This window comes from Corella eumyota, chromosome 3 (genome assembly GCF_963082875.1).
Source record: "Corella eumyota chromosome 3, kaCorEumy4.1, whole genome shotgun sequence".
NCBI classification, from domain to species: Eukaryota; Metazoa; Chordata; class Ascidiacea; order Phlebobranchia; family Corellidae; genus Corella; species Corella eumyota.
Window position 1 is genome coordinate 7294450 of NC_137492.1, and position 16165 is coordinate 7310614.

Sequence of the window (16165 nt, forward strand, 5' to 3'; positions counted from 1 at the left end):
TAAATGTGCCGGACTTGTGCCTCTTATAGTAAATCTTATGAATGTCCTAGACAACATTTCTCAAGGTTTTTTGCAGGACTTTTTACCGAATTACGATGCGTCAAAATACCAATGCCCCTTTAGTAAATGACACAATTTAAAACAGTGTAAAAGATGTTAAAGTTTACCAATAAAAAGTTAAAATATTATTAATCAATTATTTGGCAAAAATAAATTTAGAGTCTGTTAATTAATAAATAGCGAACAGAACTACTTTTAATAAAGATGATGTATGAAATGAAAGACCAGTTCGAAGATATAATGTCCGAAATTCACCAACACAAATTAAGAAGTGAAGCTTTCGAAACACTTGGTCTTGGTCCAGGTATTTTCTTGTTTAATTCTTTGTTAATATTCTTGTTTAATTCCTCGTTAAAAGAAATTTTTTTTCTTTTCAGTAAATTCTTGGTTAATAAAATTTTTAAAAAATTTATGGTATTGCACTTTAAATTAAAAATACATTCTTTGGATTTGAAATATAGAATTTTTAAATACATATATATTTTAGGTGCAAATCCGGACCAAATAAGATTGGCTTACAAAAAACTTGCTTTAAAATATCATCCAGACAAACATAAAAACTCGTCCAGTGCTAGAGAGGTGAAAAAACTAGTTTTTAATCCATATTTTATTTTAACCACAACTGTATCCTTATTTGTTTAAAAAGAAATAATTTTTTAGTTTTTTTATGGACTAAGTTGATTTCAGATTTAAATTTTTCTTAGAAATTTCACAAAATTAATGAATCTTATATTTGTTTGGTGCAAAGTGAAGAAAATAGTGATATAGCTGATGAAATGATGTGCCAGTTTTCCACTCTATTTCGATGTAAAAAAACATTTTTCAATTCCTAACTTTTAGTTTATTTTTTTTAAAACCTAATCACATTAATAAAAATTACGGAAAATAATTCATTAATTATTTAATTCCAGAGTAATTATTATTTTTTTAAAAAAAAACTGTTATTTTCAAAATCACCAGATTTAATTTACAACTAATCCAAAAATGTCAAATTTTTTTATCGAAAAATTAATTTTGTCAAAAATTTTTTATTTCCCTATTTTTTTGTTTCCTGTTTTATAAAATATTTTTCAGTTCGAGTAAAGACTGATTCGGGTTATGTTTATTTTATGTCAAATCCCAATGCCGACGAAGCAGATCAAGAAAATAGAAATTCAAATAATCATCGAGGAGTGGAGATAAAGAAAAGTAAGAGTTATTTAAATTACAAAAAGATAAAAAAAATTAAAGTTTTTGGTAAAAATTTTACATTTGGGGGATTTTATATTTCTTAAATTAACTTATACTTTACAGTTCTTTAAAGTAACAACAATATGTAATAATATTACTTTATAAACCCTATAATTTTTGAATATTATGTTCCTTTTTTTTATATTTACCCTGACAAAAATAAGTAAATATTTAGGAATTATATACTTGATAAATTAATTAAAAAATTTAGGATTCGTTTTTTAAATTTATTGCTTTAAAGTTTTATATATTTAAAGAATTAAAGAAAAAACAAGAATTAAATGAGTTCCGAGGAAAAGATAATCTAGAAGTTACTGAATCGCCAAATGAGTTTGAAATTAAAGAATTAAAAGCTGTAAGTTAATATTAAAATACCTTATTATAACCTACTAATTTACACCAATAAGTTTACAATTTTTGTTCACAAAGTTAATAGTTTATTTCTCAAATTAAACAAAATTTGTTATTTAATTTTAGAAAGCTGATAAAGTAGCCGAAGAACTAATAAATGAAGAAGATAATGCTAAGAAAAAGGCAATGAAAAAGCGTGAAAAGAAATTGGTATAAAAAATCTTGTTTTTAAAGTTTATGCAAGTTTAGCACCTCTAATCATTTATTATTGCACCAGTTTATTTTGTTACTTATTAATGTCTTTGTGTCGTAATGTTTGCCTTGGATTTCTTAAATAAAGTTGAGTTAATTATTAAACGATTTCTGACAATAACATCGGCAAAACTGCTTTTATAAAATTTATTTTAATTCCCATTTTTGAATTTTAATTGTTTTGGTAAAAAAGGATTAATTTTGTTTATTTTTAATTCTTTTTTAGCGTCAACGCGAGAAAAAACGCCAAGAAAAAGGGATTTCAGATCAACAAAATGGAATTAACTTACAAAATGTTGAAGTACATAATGGTGTGAAATATGAAGATCAATATAAAAATGACAATTCTGACGATGAAATTACAGAAACGGTTAAATTAAAAACTAAAACTAAAAGTGAAAATACAGACGAAGAAAAAAGTATTACAAAGAATTTAGATGGTCAAAATGCCAACGGCGAAAAAAGCAAAAAAAGTAAACCAAAGAATGGAAAATTAATAAATGGTTTGCATAAAGAAAAAAATGAAGAAACGGTTAATGAAAACAAGAATTCAAAATCTAAGAATAATGGCAATGTTAAAATAAATAAAGTTGAAGAATTAAAACCAACAGAAAGTGAAGAAGCAAGTAAAAAGAGCAATCCAGAAAATGGAAATGAAAATTCAAAGAAATCGAGTGAACTAATATTAAAGAAAATAAAAGAAACTTCTGTCAAAGAAAAGAAAAAGGTAAAACAACAAATTTTTTTATAAATTTTTATATTATATATATATGTAAAACTAGTTAAAGTTTTTTTTAAACTAGATTATTTTTTAGCAAAATTTGAACATGCCAACTACATCAAGTACAAGTAAAATAAAAAATAATCAATCTTCTTCAAAGCAACAAAAAACCAAAGGAAAAAATAAAAAACAAAAAGTTTTAAAGTAAGTTTAGTGTATTTCTTGTAAAACAGTTTTAATAAATATATATTACAAATTTTAAAGATATTAAAAAATTAAAAGGATTTTTTCTAAACAAAAACTAATATAAATTTTTTGATATAGTTTTCAACAGTCAAAAAACATAAATTATTACCAAGTTTAAAATGTTGTAAAATAAAAGAATAATTTGAAAACTTAGCTAATACAAAAGTTTTCTGAAATTCAATATTGCTAAAATATTTATCTTTTGTTTGCTTAATTGTAATTTAATCCTAGCCCAAACCTAACAACAAACTTTCTTTGTTTTTGTTTTAGGTCTAAAACTAAAAGTTCTTCAGATTCTGAGGTGAACATTTTAATTTAACAGAAATTATTTGCATTACTTGCCACATGTGGTTACATAATTTTTGTTTTATATGATGAATTTTTGTTATGTTTTCTAATGCAATTTTGCAGTTTAAATTTTATTCTCGTTGCTAAATTTCATAGGTCTTAAGATTTGCCAATTTTATACCTAGTTAATTTGATTATTTTTTTTCATTTTTGATATTGAAAAAAAATTTGCTAAATCGTTATGATTTTTTATAAAATTACAATTGGTTTTAGTTAAAATCCTATCCAAATATTTAACACTCTGTAAACTGTACTTTCCTATTTATTTTAGGAACCTGGTTGGGATGAAAATAGTGCATTTTTCTCCAAAGTTGCATCCAGTTCAAAAATAACAAAAGTTAAACCAGCAGTTAATGATCATAATACAGACATAAATCATATTCAGGTGCGATTATAAACTGTAATAAACTTTTAAAAAAGTCGATGAACAATTTAACTTAATTTAAAACTTCAGATAGTTTTTGTACTCTTTAAAATAGGCTAGTTATTTTTTATCTTTAAAAGGCATGTAAATTTAACATATGTAAAAGTTATATATAAATATATATTGTTCACTAGGCTCATTATAAATATATATTTTTCAGTTTACGTTGGGCTGTTTTTAATTTAAAATCCTTTAAATTTTTAGCAAATTGACAGTGAAAAACAGCAAAATGAAGATACAATTAAAAGTAAAAAGTTTGCAATGGAAGGAAATAGGTTGGCCAGTAACGAACAATATGGACTCGCAGTTGAACAGTTCACAAGAGCTATTTTACTTTATAATAAAGATTATAGATATTTTGGGAATAGATCTTTTTGTTTTGATCGGTTAGAAATGTATTCAAGGTAGGTTATGACTTTAAATTTCTGTGTTATCGAATATACTTTAAAAAAATGGGATGTTAAGTTTTACTATAATTATAAACTTAGGTTCTGAAAACAAATTCCAAAAATTTTTTTGAAAATTTTAAAACTAACAAAAAATGCTTTTTTTTTATTATAGGTATGCCAATAATATAAATACTGTAGTAGTATTAGTTTAACATAATTTTTTTTTACTTTAGGGCTTTGGAAGATGCTAATACTGCTATAAGTTTAAATTTCAGTTGGCCAAAGGGATATTTTAGAAGAGGAAGGGCATTAACTGGGTTAGGGGTAAGCACCATATTAGTTTAAATATAGATTTTTGTTCTTGAAAATACATATATTTTTTTATACTGTTCATTGTAATTAAACTAATTTTTGTTCGTAGCGTTTATTAGAAGCAGAAGAATCATTTAAAAAAGTTTTAAAGTTGGATAATAAATCAATTGATGCTGAAAAAGAAATGAAATTGGTACAAATTAAATATTTATTGGTAAGTTATTTTGTGTTTAAAACTAAATTAAATAAGTATTTTCTTTATTATAATTTAACGTCAATATTGGCTAATTTTCTTTTAAAATGAAATGTTGGGTTACAGTTTGTAAAATATACTTTTAAAAATTATAATAACAATTTGGTTTTAAAAACTTTTTTTGAGTATCTTTTTTATTACTTTTTCTCCCCTAAATACATAATCATTTGTATATAGGATATGGGGTTTTCCAAGGCCCTGTGTGAAATAGCTTTAAAGAAAAACAATAAAATGTCTGAAGCACTGGATTTTCTTTTGTCTGGTGCAATATCTGAATCTAACTTACAGGTCTGTTTAATGTTAAACTTATTATCATTGGCTTTCAAATCTGATTTTATTGTAATACTTGAATTTTAAATAAAGTAGTGTTTATGTAATGCACATTAAATTATTTAAAGTAATTAATGTTATTAATAATTTTAATTTCACTTCAAAATTTATATTTATTTTGGAATTCTTATTTTACATTTATTTTTTTACAAAGAATATTTTGAACTTTACTTTTTACAAATATATTTTTCTAATATTCGCATTCTGTGAATGTATTTCATGTTTTATATAATTTTTATTTTTGTAGGATGTCTATGTCTCTGATGAAGAAGATGCAAAATTTTTTGAGAATGAGTTGCTCGGGGAGGAAAAATTTGAAGATAAAGTTGAAATTAAAAATGAGAATAAAGTTAAAAAAGAAGAGCCAGATTCAGAATCAGATGAAGAATTTAAAGAAATGTAAATTTTTTTTCAAATGTATTTTCTTATAGGCTAAGTTAAACCAATTATTTTTCTTAATGCTATAAAAAAATAGAGTTAATATTATTTTAAGGCTAACAGGCTAAAATTAGTAGTCATTCCCAGAGAAAGGGTAATAAAAAGTATTAATTTTTTTTTCAGAGAATATAAATCATTGTGGATAGGGGACTTAGCCAACGACGTGACAGAAAAACAATTAATTGATTATTTTAATCAGTTTGGAATGGTTAAAAGTGTTAATGCAATGTATGCAAGGAAATGTGGTTTTGTTAATTTTTATAGTACCGAGTCAGCAAAAAATGCACTGCTAGGTGGCGATGTAAGTATTTTTCGATCATGTTTTAATTTTAAATTCTTTTTTTTTAATTATTTTTTTATTTTAAGTTAGTTTAAATTCAGTTTTTTTCTTATTAAGGTAATTTGCCAGGTTTTTGTTTTCTTTTATTACGTTTATGTTTAAATTTACTGATGTTTCAAATATGCAATTTCTTAAAAAATAATAAATATTTTTTTTTTAGAATATACAAATAATGAACAGAAATTTAATAATAAGATATCCAGACCGTGCTTTTGAAACGAATACCGTAACAGCATTTAACAAATCAACAACATTGTAAGTACATTGTAACAACTGTTTACAAAATTATACTTTTTTTTTAAATTTTTTTATGTTAATATCCATAGCAAAAAAATGTATTTTTCCGTGTTTATTTATTCTTGATGTGAGAGGCCGACTTAATGATGTAAGCATAACATCAGTTACCTTGACTCATTTTTCAGTTTAATTTGGCAGTTAGAAAAAAATTATAGTTTATGTTTATCTGATAATTTAACTGCTGATTGTTTTTTTTATCTTAGCAGGAGTTTATACTATTTAAAGCGCTTTACTTAAGGGTGCTAAAGCAGAAATCATTCTAACTAAAAAACTAACTAAAAGATTTTTACAAATATATTAAAAAAAGTAATAAATTTGAGGATCTTTATTTCTAGATTAAAAAATGAGCAACCAATAAAAAGTAATAGAAGGGAATGCTTTTACTGGCGAAACAGGGGTTGTAAGTTTGGTGAGGAATGTTACAATGCTCATTTACCTGAAAATGCTGGAATTGATATCAGGCCATCTATTGCTCGTCATTCACTGTATGATTAACTGTTTAACTGTAATTTTTTAATTTTTGTTTCTTTTTTGCTTTCAGATTGTGGTGTAGTATGTTTATGCACATTTGTAATGAACCAAATTTTATTTTTACGTTCAATTTTTATTATTTTTTTATTTTAAGTTTGAGATATCATGAAAATTTTAAATACAGTTGTTTTTTCTTCACCAATGTATTAAATTTTATTTTAAATTTCATTAATTAATTTTTATGTTTTTTTAATTTTTCTGTATTTCAATGGGCCAATAATTTATATTTTTTAATATTTTTTGTGCTTGCTTTTAGTTATAAAACACCTTTATTATCTTTAATCATGTATGGAAAGGGTCATATTTTATTTATTTTTCATGATTTTGATTTTTATTACATTGTTTAAATTATGGCAAGTGAAAAATGATTTTGTTTTTTCAACAATAATTTTTTTAACAATTTTTTGTAATTAATTTCAAATTTGTTTGCCAAATGAATTTAATCTCTTTTTGTGAATCAAAACTTTTTCAGTTTGGTGCTTAAAATACAAACATGTAGTAAAATGTGTCATATTGTTTAGTTTTTTTTTATATCAAAAAATAAAAGCATAGTATCTGCGGAACATATCATTTTTTAGATTTCTATATATTTTAAGATTAAGATTTCTTTAAAATATCAACAGTTTAAAATCAGCGGCATGGTGTAGTGGTGAAAACACTTAGTTTTATTGCTTTAGGTTCGTAGTTCGATTACCACTGCTTTAATGTTGCAATTTTGCTGAGCAGCGATAATTTTAAGACAAAAACATCTACAATATTAAAAATTACTAAGGACAACTTAAAGCTGGGTTATGGTTTGAAATGTTAATTACTTAAGGCTGTAAAATAAGTTAATAAGTTAAGGATGCTAAATTACTTCTTTTTACATTGGGGATAAATTAACAACAAAAATACCTGTGTAAATAATAGTAAGATAACATTTTGTCATCAATTTAATGGCTGGCTGCACACTGTAGTGACGTCGTGGCAATCAGGTGTTCGTGGAAATTCGTTAACAAATTTTCGAAGTTTTAAGATAACGAAACACGTTGTTTAATAAATTCTTAGAGAAGTTGAAATATTAGATTGCTAGGTTAATAATATTAAATTCAAAATGCATGCTGAGATTTTATTTCATGGTTTTATTTTGCAAGTTTGTTACCGAGTAGTTACGTAGTTAAATAGTCTCAAAGTGTAACTATTAATTTACCCAAACTGCCTAAATTTAAAATGCTTTTAAAAACTTATGATAAAGGTTTTTTTATGTAAACTTTTTTGCTGAAAAATAAGATTTAGAACATATTTACTAATTGCTAAACTTTTATATGTACTTTTTCATGGGTTATGTTTTTCAATTTACACATTTTTGCAGAATAAATGTCGTTTTTGTTAAATAATGTACATACTATTTAAATTGCTATTTTCCAATTTTTTGTGGAAAATAATTTTTTTAATTTCATTAATATGTGAGGGAATCGGTCAAGTCGTTCCAGAAGATGGATTTTATAAAAGAGAATATAGTTTAACTAAACCTTATTCAGGTAATTATGTGGGGTAGTACTAAAATACGGGATGCGGGATGTAGCGAGACCGTATGGAAACATTAACAAAAAATTGCTGAATGCGGAAAAGGGCGATATTTTTATACCCTTTTCTTATCTTTCCTAGCACTTTAAAGTGGATTTCGCATCATCCCTTAGCCCTGTAGGTAAAAACCGCATTCATCCCACAGCAAACTAATAAAATGCCATTTTGTCTCGCATTCCATGAATTTTTGTTAATGTTTCTGTATGGTCCCGCACTATTTCGCATCCCAGTATTGCCTATGTGCTGTTAAAAGAATGGGCTAGTTTAATTTTTTGTAGTAAAAAACCTTACGACCATAATTTTTAATATTTTTAACAGTTGTATAACTTTTAAACAGTTTTAAATTTCTTATCATATTTTGATAATATTCCTTACAAATAACTTTTGGCATCTTTATTGTATAATTGTGGTGTACTTTTTAAATATAATAAATGCCAAATTTTACTGTCATAAAAATCTTATGGTTTGATTTTTATTTTACAGGTAATGGTATGACGATGCCATACTGGGATTTTAGAGATAATACAATGTTAACTGGAAATTATATTCGATTAACTTATAACCATCAAGGCCAGCGTGGTGCTATTTGGAATAAAATTGTAAGTCCATTTTTTTATATAGTAAAGCATGTTAAATATGCTATTAATATAACTATTGTATTCAATTTTATTTATGGTTTTCTAAATTGCAATATATTGTAATCAAGAAAGTTTAAAAACAACCATATAAATTTAATAGAAGAATTATTCACTTTTGTTTTAAATGAACAAAAATTGTACAAATTGTTTTAATATTTTTTTTACAGCCCAACTACTTAAGAGATTGGGAGATGCACATCCACTTTAAAATTCATGGAGGGGGCAGAGCTTTGGCTGCTGATGGTTTAGCTCTGTGGTACACTAAAGATCGTATGACCCCGGGGCCTGTGTTTGGTGGCAGGGATGAGTTTACGGGGCTGGGGGTTTTTCTTGACACTTATAAGAATGGACCAAAAGCGGTAACAAATTTAAGAGTTTTAATTTATTACTTAATAATGGTGTCCAATTCCAATTGAATTTAATGAGTATTAATTTTGGAAATTTTTAGTATTATTAGCTTATAATTACCCATTTGGTGTTATATTTCTAATTTGGAAAATTATGCAATTAATAAGACCGCTATTATTATTTTTGCATTTTTAAGTTACATTTGCCACTAAATCCCAAGCTTAGCTAAATTGTGTATTTATTGTATAAATACAATTTTTTTTAGGTGAAAATTTTTTTTAAGTTTTTTTTTAATATTTTTAGACAACTTTTCCTCAAATATCAGCTATGGTTGGTAATGGCACAATAAAATATGATCATTTAAATGATGGTCTTGAAAACTCATTTGGAAGTTGCCTTGCTTCATTTCGAAACAAGGATTATGACACAGTTATGTCAATTCGTTATTCAAAACAACGTTTAACTGTAAGTAGAAATAGGGCCTTAAGATTTTAACTTTACTTTTATGCAACGTATAAAATATATTTAACTGTCTAAATTTAAACTATTTTACAATTTATCAAAATATAATATTTTTTTAAATCTATTATAAAATTTTGTTTTGACTTAGATTAAATTGGATGTTGACGACAAAAATGAATGGAGGGAATGTATGGATGTGGAGGGGGTTAAACTACCCACCGGATATTTCTGGGGAGCTTCTGCTGCTACTGGAGATTTAGCTGGTAACCAATTTAATTTTTACTATTTTTATAAAAAAAATTTTGACATATTATCACAGGCTTGTAAGAATTATAATCTTTAAAATATCATAGTTTTTAAGGTATTTATACACACTATTAATAAAATTAATAAATAAATGAAATTACTTGTTTTTTAACAGATAACCATGATATAATTAGCATTAAAATTTACCAATTGGAGGTTGAAAGAACTCCCGAAGAAGAAGCGGAAGATTGGTCAACAGTGCAACCTAGTGTCAGCTTTCTTAAACCTCCTATAGGTAAATTGATAAACCTTTTTAATTTTTTGAAATTTTTTTATATCAGTATATACAAAACATATATATATATATGTATAAAAATGTATTAGTAAGTGGATATTAAAAATAAGGGCTTTCCTGTAACAATGTATTCTTATGGTAAAATTAAATGTTTTTATACTACCATGATTTAAAAACAAATCTTATGTAAATGGTATGTATGTGTATTTTTCAAACCATATTTATATAATTTACCCCAACTATTTGTATTTTAGATAATGTTGATGATAGTGGAAAAGGGGGATTTAGAAACGTTGCCGTTTCAGGTTTTAAATTATTTCTCTTAATTGTTTGTGGTTTAATTGGTGTTGCAATATGTGGCGTTGTTGGCTATGTTGTGTTCCAAAAACGACAGGAAAGCAGTAGGAAACGGTTTTATTAAAATTAAACTTTTCAGAAATATATATCAGCCTAAAAAGTAAGACTGTTAAAAACTTTGAAATATACAAGTAGTTCAATGTTATAATAATGAAGCTTACGGCCTAAACAAAATTTAACTAAAACTTTTTTTATAAACAAACTTATACTTTTATTACACCTTTTTTTATTATAAAGCCTATTTTGTATCAAATTTGTTTGATTTATTAAGTTTAGTATTGAATAAATCATATGTGCAGTTGTAATATTATATTAAATAGCCATGTAATCAAAAGAGATATCTGCAATTAATTAATTTTTGATTTTATTGAGTATCTAATAAAATATCGACTATTAAATAATATTATTATTTGGGTATGGTTATTGTTATATATAAAAATCTAGTGTTATAAAAACGTACCAAAAGAAAATAGTTTCTTATCCAGTGCCTTTAATTTGATTGCAGTATATATACTATATTCTATTTATTAACCTTAAAACATTTTGTTGTTCCATGAAACAGTTTAAAAGCTTTAAATTTTTCTTCTATGTCATGCAATTTTGTTATGTTGTCATAATAAAATTGACCAAAAAACTATGTTGTATTTTTTTTAATATCTAGAAATTATTCATTTATTTTGGATTTTAAGTATTTTTTTACAAATAGGTATAAATGTTTTAAATAAAGTTATCTTGGGTAAATGTGATTATATTTATACATTTTGTTCATAATAGTTTGTTATACAATAGACCTGTAAAAATTGTTTTATGTTTGTAATTACTTAGATTTTTAAATTCCCAAATTAAAATTATGTTTATAATGGGATACTGTAAAATATATATTTGTCCAAGGCAATACAAGATTTTTTTTTTGTTTAAAAAAATTTTAAATGTTTTATCTTGAATCTTAGTTAGGCGGAGATTTCATCAAAGAAAATTTTTTATTTTTTTCAAAAAATTTGTATGAAATATTATTGGCCAAAAATATCATGTGACTTAATTAAACCAAAAATAAAAATTAGCCTAAACTTTTGTTCTACTGAAAATTTTTGCGAAATGTTTTATCTTGAATGTTAGTTAGCCCAATGCGCGTCTAATAAAATATAATATTTTAGGTTTTAAGATTTCATCAAATTTCAATAAAAGTGTCATAACTTTTATGAATATTAATATCTACTGAAAATTTTTGCGAAATGTTTTATTTTGAATGTTAGTTTTTATTTTGAATGTTAGCAATGCACATCTAATGAATTATAATATTTTAGGTTTTAATCAATGCAAAACAAAGCATTTATTAAAACAAAATAATCAAAATTTAACTATACTATATTCTAACAAATCAAGTTTTTATATAAAAAAGATATAGTGTATGCTTGAAATTACCTAGTGATAGGTGAGCACCAAACCGTTGTCCCGTTAATCGTTAACTAACAAAGTTAACACTTTTATTACCGATTTAACTTTTAAGTTAACTTAAAAACTATTATCGGACCTGTTAACTTTCGTTAAATTATTCTTCTGTTAACTAAATTTCGTTAACGCAAAAATGTTATAAATTATTTAGCTAAATTTTAACAAATATATCGCTATTTTACTTTTAATTTAAATATTCTCAGCATCCCTGGCCGATTGCTGGTCAAAAAAATATTGGTCGATTTATTAAATAAATTGAATACACCGATACCCTCGAACGCTACAGTCGAGAGGTTATTTTCGATGCGCAAGGGCATTTTAAAGGCTAAGAGATCATTTTTTCTGATAAGAATTTCGACATGCTACTTTTTATGAAGGGGAAAAGTTAATTTCCAATTAAGATGGTAATTTGCTTGTTAGTGTTAGTGAAATGTAATGCGATTAAACGGGACGTTAAGAATGGCAGGATCATGAATATTAGCAAAAATCTAGAGACCATTGATAAACCGTGAAATTTGCTGTTATTTAAAATAACATCTAAGAATGCTATCTATTCGTTAATGACTTAAGTAGTTAAAAATATAACCATGCGACGGTGTTACTTTGGTGTAAAATCTAGTTTATACCAATTCCTTATTATATTTTCACGTTTATCGGGGCACAGCTAATTCCGATTTAACGCAAAATTTGGTTTTCATAAATGAACATTAATGGTATTTTTACGATGGAGAATTTTTAAATATTAAGTTGATTAAAATTTTACGAATCAAAAGAGCAATTAAAATTCTATAATTAACAACTCCCGCAACTACAATTCGTCAAAAACAACTTTGCTGTTTAAACTAGACACAACAGTTGTTAAGCTGAGAATAGAAAAGCCACAAAAGCTAACTGGCAGCAGATAAAGTATAGCGAATTTCCTTAGGTAAGAAATTGTTTAGCTGCTATTGCAAAAATAATTGCCTAATTAAAATGGGTAGTTAAGTCATGCACAACATCAAGAGCACAAAAAACTGCAATGAATTAATAAAATCTTTGTGGATTATTTTTTAAGCAAGAGTTTCGCGTAAATAAAAAGTATGAATAAAATTTATCTTTTTGTTTATACTTTATAACTAGATTTACTTACTTTCCTAAAACTTGTTAACATGAATTTAAACATAATATTAATTTTGTATTGCTGCTTATCTTTTGCTGCTCCCAATCAATACAGACAATTTTGTTTTAACGCAACTCTTGATAGTCTACCTTTAAGAGACCTAAGAACAATACAGGGGAAACCAGGCAAGGCTGGGCCAGCTGGACAAAAGGGTGAGAATGGGTCAATTGGAGGTACTGGCTTAAAAGGTAAGCAGGAAAAGGGTGAAGTAGGTTCCAAGATTAATTTTTTTGTTAAAATTGAACTTTTAAGTTAAATTTAAAAATTGGTATCGGACCCGTTAACTTTCGTTAAATTGTGCTTCCGTTAAAGTAAGTCCGTTAATTTAATTACAATTAAATCATGGTAATATAGGGATATATATATGTTTAATATAGCAGTTTATCAGATTTAAACGTTGTTATTTTTTAATCATGATATGCAACTACCATTTAACCGTCATCTGGCCATTTTACTAGCAATAAAAACTTCTTTTAAACTTACGTTCATTTATTTAAATTTTTAGCTTAAATATAAACTATTGTTTTTGTGAAAATAGTAGCATTTCTTTCTTTGTTTTAATTAAAATTTAACGTAAACGGTTATCGGTAACTTCCGTTACATTCCGTTTAATTTAACGAATCAACGTTAACAAAGTTACCATATTTTTCAACAAATTTCTATTTAACGAAGTTCGTTTTTCAATTAACTGTGCCCACCTATGTCCATAGGTTTGCCCGGCCCAAAAGGTGAGCTGGGTTCAATTGGCCCTTTGGGTCTAAAAGGATACAAGGGATCCAAAGGCGAATGTTCTTGCGATGGAGAAACTTTGCCGGAGTTAAAAGAATTACTTCCACGATTAAAAGGTATTTATTCTGTACATAATAGGTGATTGAACATGTTTAATAATACTTTACAGTGTTAAATTTTGATACTTGCTTCTGTTTAGTCTTCTGTTCAACGATATTCAATGGAACAATACTAATAATTACATAAGGCATTTACCTGAATATGTCTTTTTGTAATAGAAATACAAATTTTTTTTTTTTAATATTTATAGTTAGTGCATGTGGACTAGGAGTAAAAGACGGAAGAATACCAAACGATAACATGGAAGCTTCATCTTATTTTAAAACATACTTTTCATATGTCGGAAGATTGGATGTTTATGACCGTGGTTGGAGATCTAAACTGGGTGAGTTTTAACTCTCGGTATGTTCATTTTAACAAAAGTTTTGCAACTTTTGCCTTTAGTAAAATTTACATATTGTTTTATTTGTTTGGCAGACGTACTTAACGAATGGATTCAAATCGATATTTACACACCAGCTCGAGTGACAGGAGTTGTAACACAAGGAAGTTACTATGGTGAACTTTGGGTCACAAGCTTTAAAATATTTTATGGGAATTCTACATCGAGCTTGCAGTTCATCCAACAATATGACAATAACGTAGTAAGTTCTTACAATATAAAGTTTCTATTAGTTGCTTAATAACTTCAACAAATATAAAAGCCAAGTTTTGTATTACTTTAAAGTCTAAAAGTAATAAAACCTCCTAAAACAGATCTTTCAAGCAAACACGAACCATGATGATTACAAGTTGAACTACTTTTCTCATCCTGTATATGCTCTCTATGTTCGATTGTATCCACGAACCTGGCATGGTGGTATCTATCTTCGCATGGAGCTTTTAGGTTGCTAATAACTGCAAAATCTCGTGGGCATTGGTTAACAGTTGCATGTATACGTATATCAGTTGTACATACTTATAAGCGTACCCCTTACTCTTGTAAACACAAACAAAGTCAAAACAATAATTTACTTAAATTTAAAAGCGTGTTTTGTTTTACATTTTTTGCAGTCACCGCATTTTTTTAACAGATAAATTTGACTTGGAACACTTGCATGATATTTGTTTATACCGATTAAAAAATAATTGGACAAGTGGTGAATTCTAGAATTTGTTTTTTTTTTCGTTTGTTATTTTTAGGATTGTAGATTGCCGTAAACAGCCGATAGTATTAATAAGCTGTAATAAAGTATAATCAATCACCCACTCTCTGGAGAGTTTCAAAAGCAAGTTGAAAAAAGGTCAGGCCTTTCCTTTTTTTTTAGTGTATAAATAAAAGGCTTACTTAAGTGTAGGCTGATGTAATAACATGACATATTATTATGGTTTGAAATCTTAGATTTCGAAACATATTGTTATTGTCCGTATATTTTTTTTATTTTTATTCTTACTAATCCGAATTTTGAAATCGAATAACTTTTGATTTTGTGTATATTAATTTTTAAAATTTTAGTATGTTGTTTATTATCATATTGTGTTTCAATCCTCCTATTTTGATAATTTAAATATTATTAATTAGTAATTAATAGGTGTTTGTTTATTAAAATTTAGAGATCGTTATTAAGTTTTCAAATTTTGGTCAGTTTTATATCATATTATTAATAACTCGAAAATGGATTAAAAATTTAATTTTTGTTTGTTTATTATATTTAAATTCTTGTTTGTTTATTAAAAATTAAAGTTTGATATTAGGCATTTAAAATTTAATATAATGTATTTTATGATATTAGTAATTAAAATACATGTTTAAAAAATAATTTGTGTTTGTTTATTTTATTTAAATGCTTGTTTATTTATTAAAAATCAAAAATCAATTTTGTGAATTTAAAATTTAGTAAAATGTATATCTTGATATTAACAACATAGAACTGGGTTAAAAAATTAATTTTATTTGTATAATATATATAAATGCTTGTTTGTTTATTAAAAATCAAAGATATGTAAAATTCTTAGTTAAGGTGTAAGCATATTTTTATTTATCAAATAAATCTAGTTTTTTTTATTATTACAAGTGCTTACTTAAGCTATGTATACAATTTTGCATTATTGAAAGGTCGTGGCAGTTAGCTCAGTGCGAAAGGCCCACAACTCTCAGTCCTGAGTTACGAGGTTTGGTTCCCAACTTAGACTCCTTAAAATAATCAACTTACCAAGTTTTTGTATTTTGCGTACATAGGGCCGGTCATATGATCACGTGACCTAGCACACTAGTAAAAAAGTTTTAAAAAAAAATTTTTTTTTTTAAATCAAAAGATAACTATACCAATAAAACCGCACTGTTCTAACAGC

General features: G+C 25.8%; 3 protein-coding genes across 4 annotated transcripts; all 3 read left to right on the plus strand.

Moving 5' to 3' along the window:
• The first annotated feature begins 205 nt into the window (after positions 1-205).
• Positions 206-7094, plus strand: LOC145745167 (uncharacterized). Of its 2 annotated transcripts, none has more exons than XM_082563172.1 (18): positions 206-364; positions 548-639; positions 765-867; positions 1135-1248; positions 1548-1645; positions 1768-1851; positions 2120-2620; positions 2709-2818; positions 3131-3161; positions 3480-3593; positions 3837-4036; positions 4255-4345; positions 4443-4547; positions 4764-4874; positions 5164-5315; positions 5478-5655; positions 5855-5949; positions 6327-7094. In XM_082563172.1, exons 1-18 carry the CDS (start codon positions 265-267, stop codon positions 6484-6486), a joined length of 2439 nt encoding a protein of 812 aa, XP_082419298.1. In that variant the 5' UTR covers positions 206-264; the 3' UTR covers positions 6487-7094. The 2 variants fall into 2 exon arrangements, with proteins under 2 accessions (XP_082419298.1, XP_082419299.1); XM_082563173.1 differs by having other exon boundaries at positions 1198-1248.
• A 783-nt stretch (positions 7095-7877) lies between these two features.
• LOC145744837 (vesicular integral-membrane protein VIP36-like) lies at positions 7878-10949 on the plus strand. The gene is made up of 7 exons (XM_082562791.1): positions 7878-8042; positions 8572-8687; positions 8894-9085; positions 9378-9539; positions 9685-9799; positions 9958-10077; positions 10332-10949. The coding sequence occupies exons 1-7, from the start codon at positions 7898-7900 to the stop codon at positions 10496-10498; spliced, it is 1017 nt and encodes a 338-aa protein (XP_082418917.1). The 5' UTR covers positions 7878-7897; the 3' UTR covers positions 10499-10949.
• A 2085-nt stretch (positions 10950-13034) lies between these two features.
• Positions 13035-14877, plus strand: LOC145745907 (lactadherin-like). Its single transcript, XM_082564088.1, has 5 exons — positions 13035-13233; positions 13756-13890; positions 14085-14219; positions 14312-14478; positions 14591-14877. The coding sequence occupies exons 1-5, from the start codon at positions 13035-13037 to the stop codon at positions 14726-14728; spliced, it is 774 nt and encodes a 257-aa protein (XP_082420214.1). The 3' UTR covers positions 14729-14877.
• Positions 14878-16165: the final 1288 nt, after the last annotated feature.

Bases quoted from the DNA above. Each gene is read 5' to 3' on its own strand.
- LOC145745167 (XM_082563172.1), top strand. From the start codon at position 265: ATGATGTATGAAATGAAAGACCAGTTCGAAGATATAATGTCCGAAATT. The intron at 1,249-1,547 runs GTAAGAGTTATT...ATATATTTAAAG, and splicing joins AGGAGTGGAGATAAAGAAAA to AATTAAAGAAAAAACAAGAA. The intron at 1,852-2,119 runs GTATAAAAAATC...ATTCTTTTTTAG, and splicing joins AAAAGCGTGAAAAGAAATTG to CGTCAACGCGAGAAAAAACG.
- LOC145745907 (XM_082564088.1), top strand. From the start codon at position 13,035: ATGAATTTAAACATAATATTAATTTTGTATTGCTGCTTATCTTTTGCT. The intron at 13,234-13,755 runs GTAAGCAGGAAA...CTATGTCCATAG, and splicing joins TGGAGGTACTGGCTTAAAAG to GTTTGCCCGGCCCAAAAGGT. The intron at 14,220-14,311 runs GTGAGTTTTAAC...TTTGTTTGGCAG, and splicing joins TGGTTGGAGATCTAAACTGG to ACGTACTTAACGAATGGATT.
- LOC145744837 (XM_082562791.1), top strand. From the start codon at position 7,898: ATGTACATACTATTTAAATTGCTATTTTCCAATTTTTTGTGGAAAATA. The intron at 8,688-8,893 runs GTAAGTCCATTT...TTTTTTTTACAG, and splicing joins GTGCTATTTGGAATAAAATT to CCCAACTACTTAAGAGATTG. The intron at 9,800-9,957 runs GTAACCAATTTA...GTTTTTTAACAG, and splicing joins TGCTACTGGAGATTTAGCTG to ATAACCATGATATAATTAGC.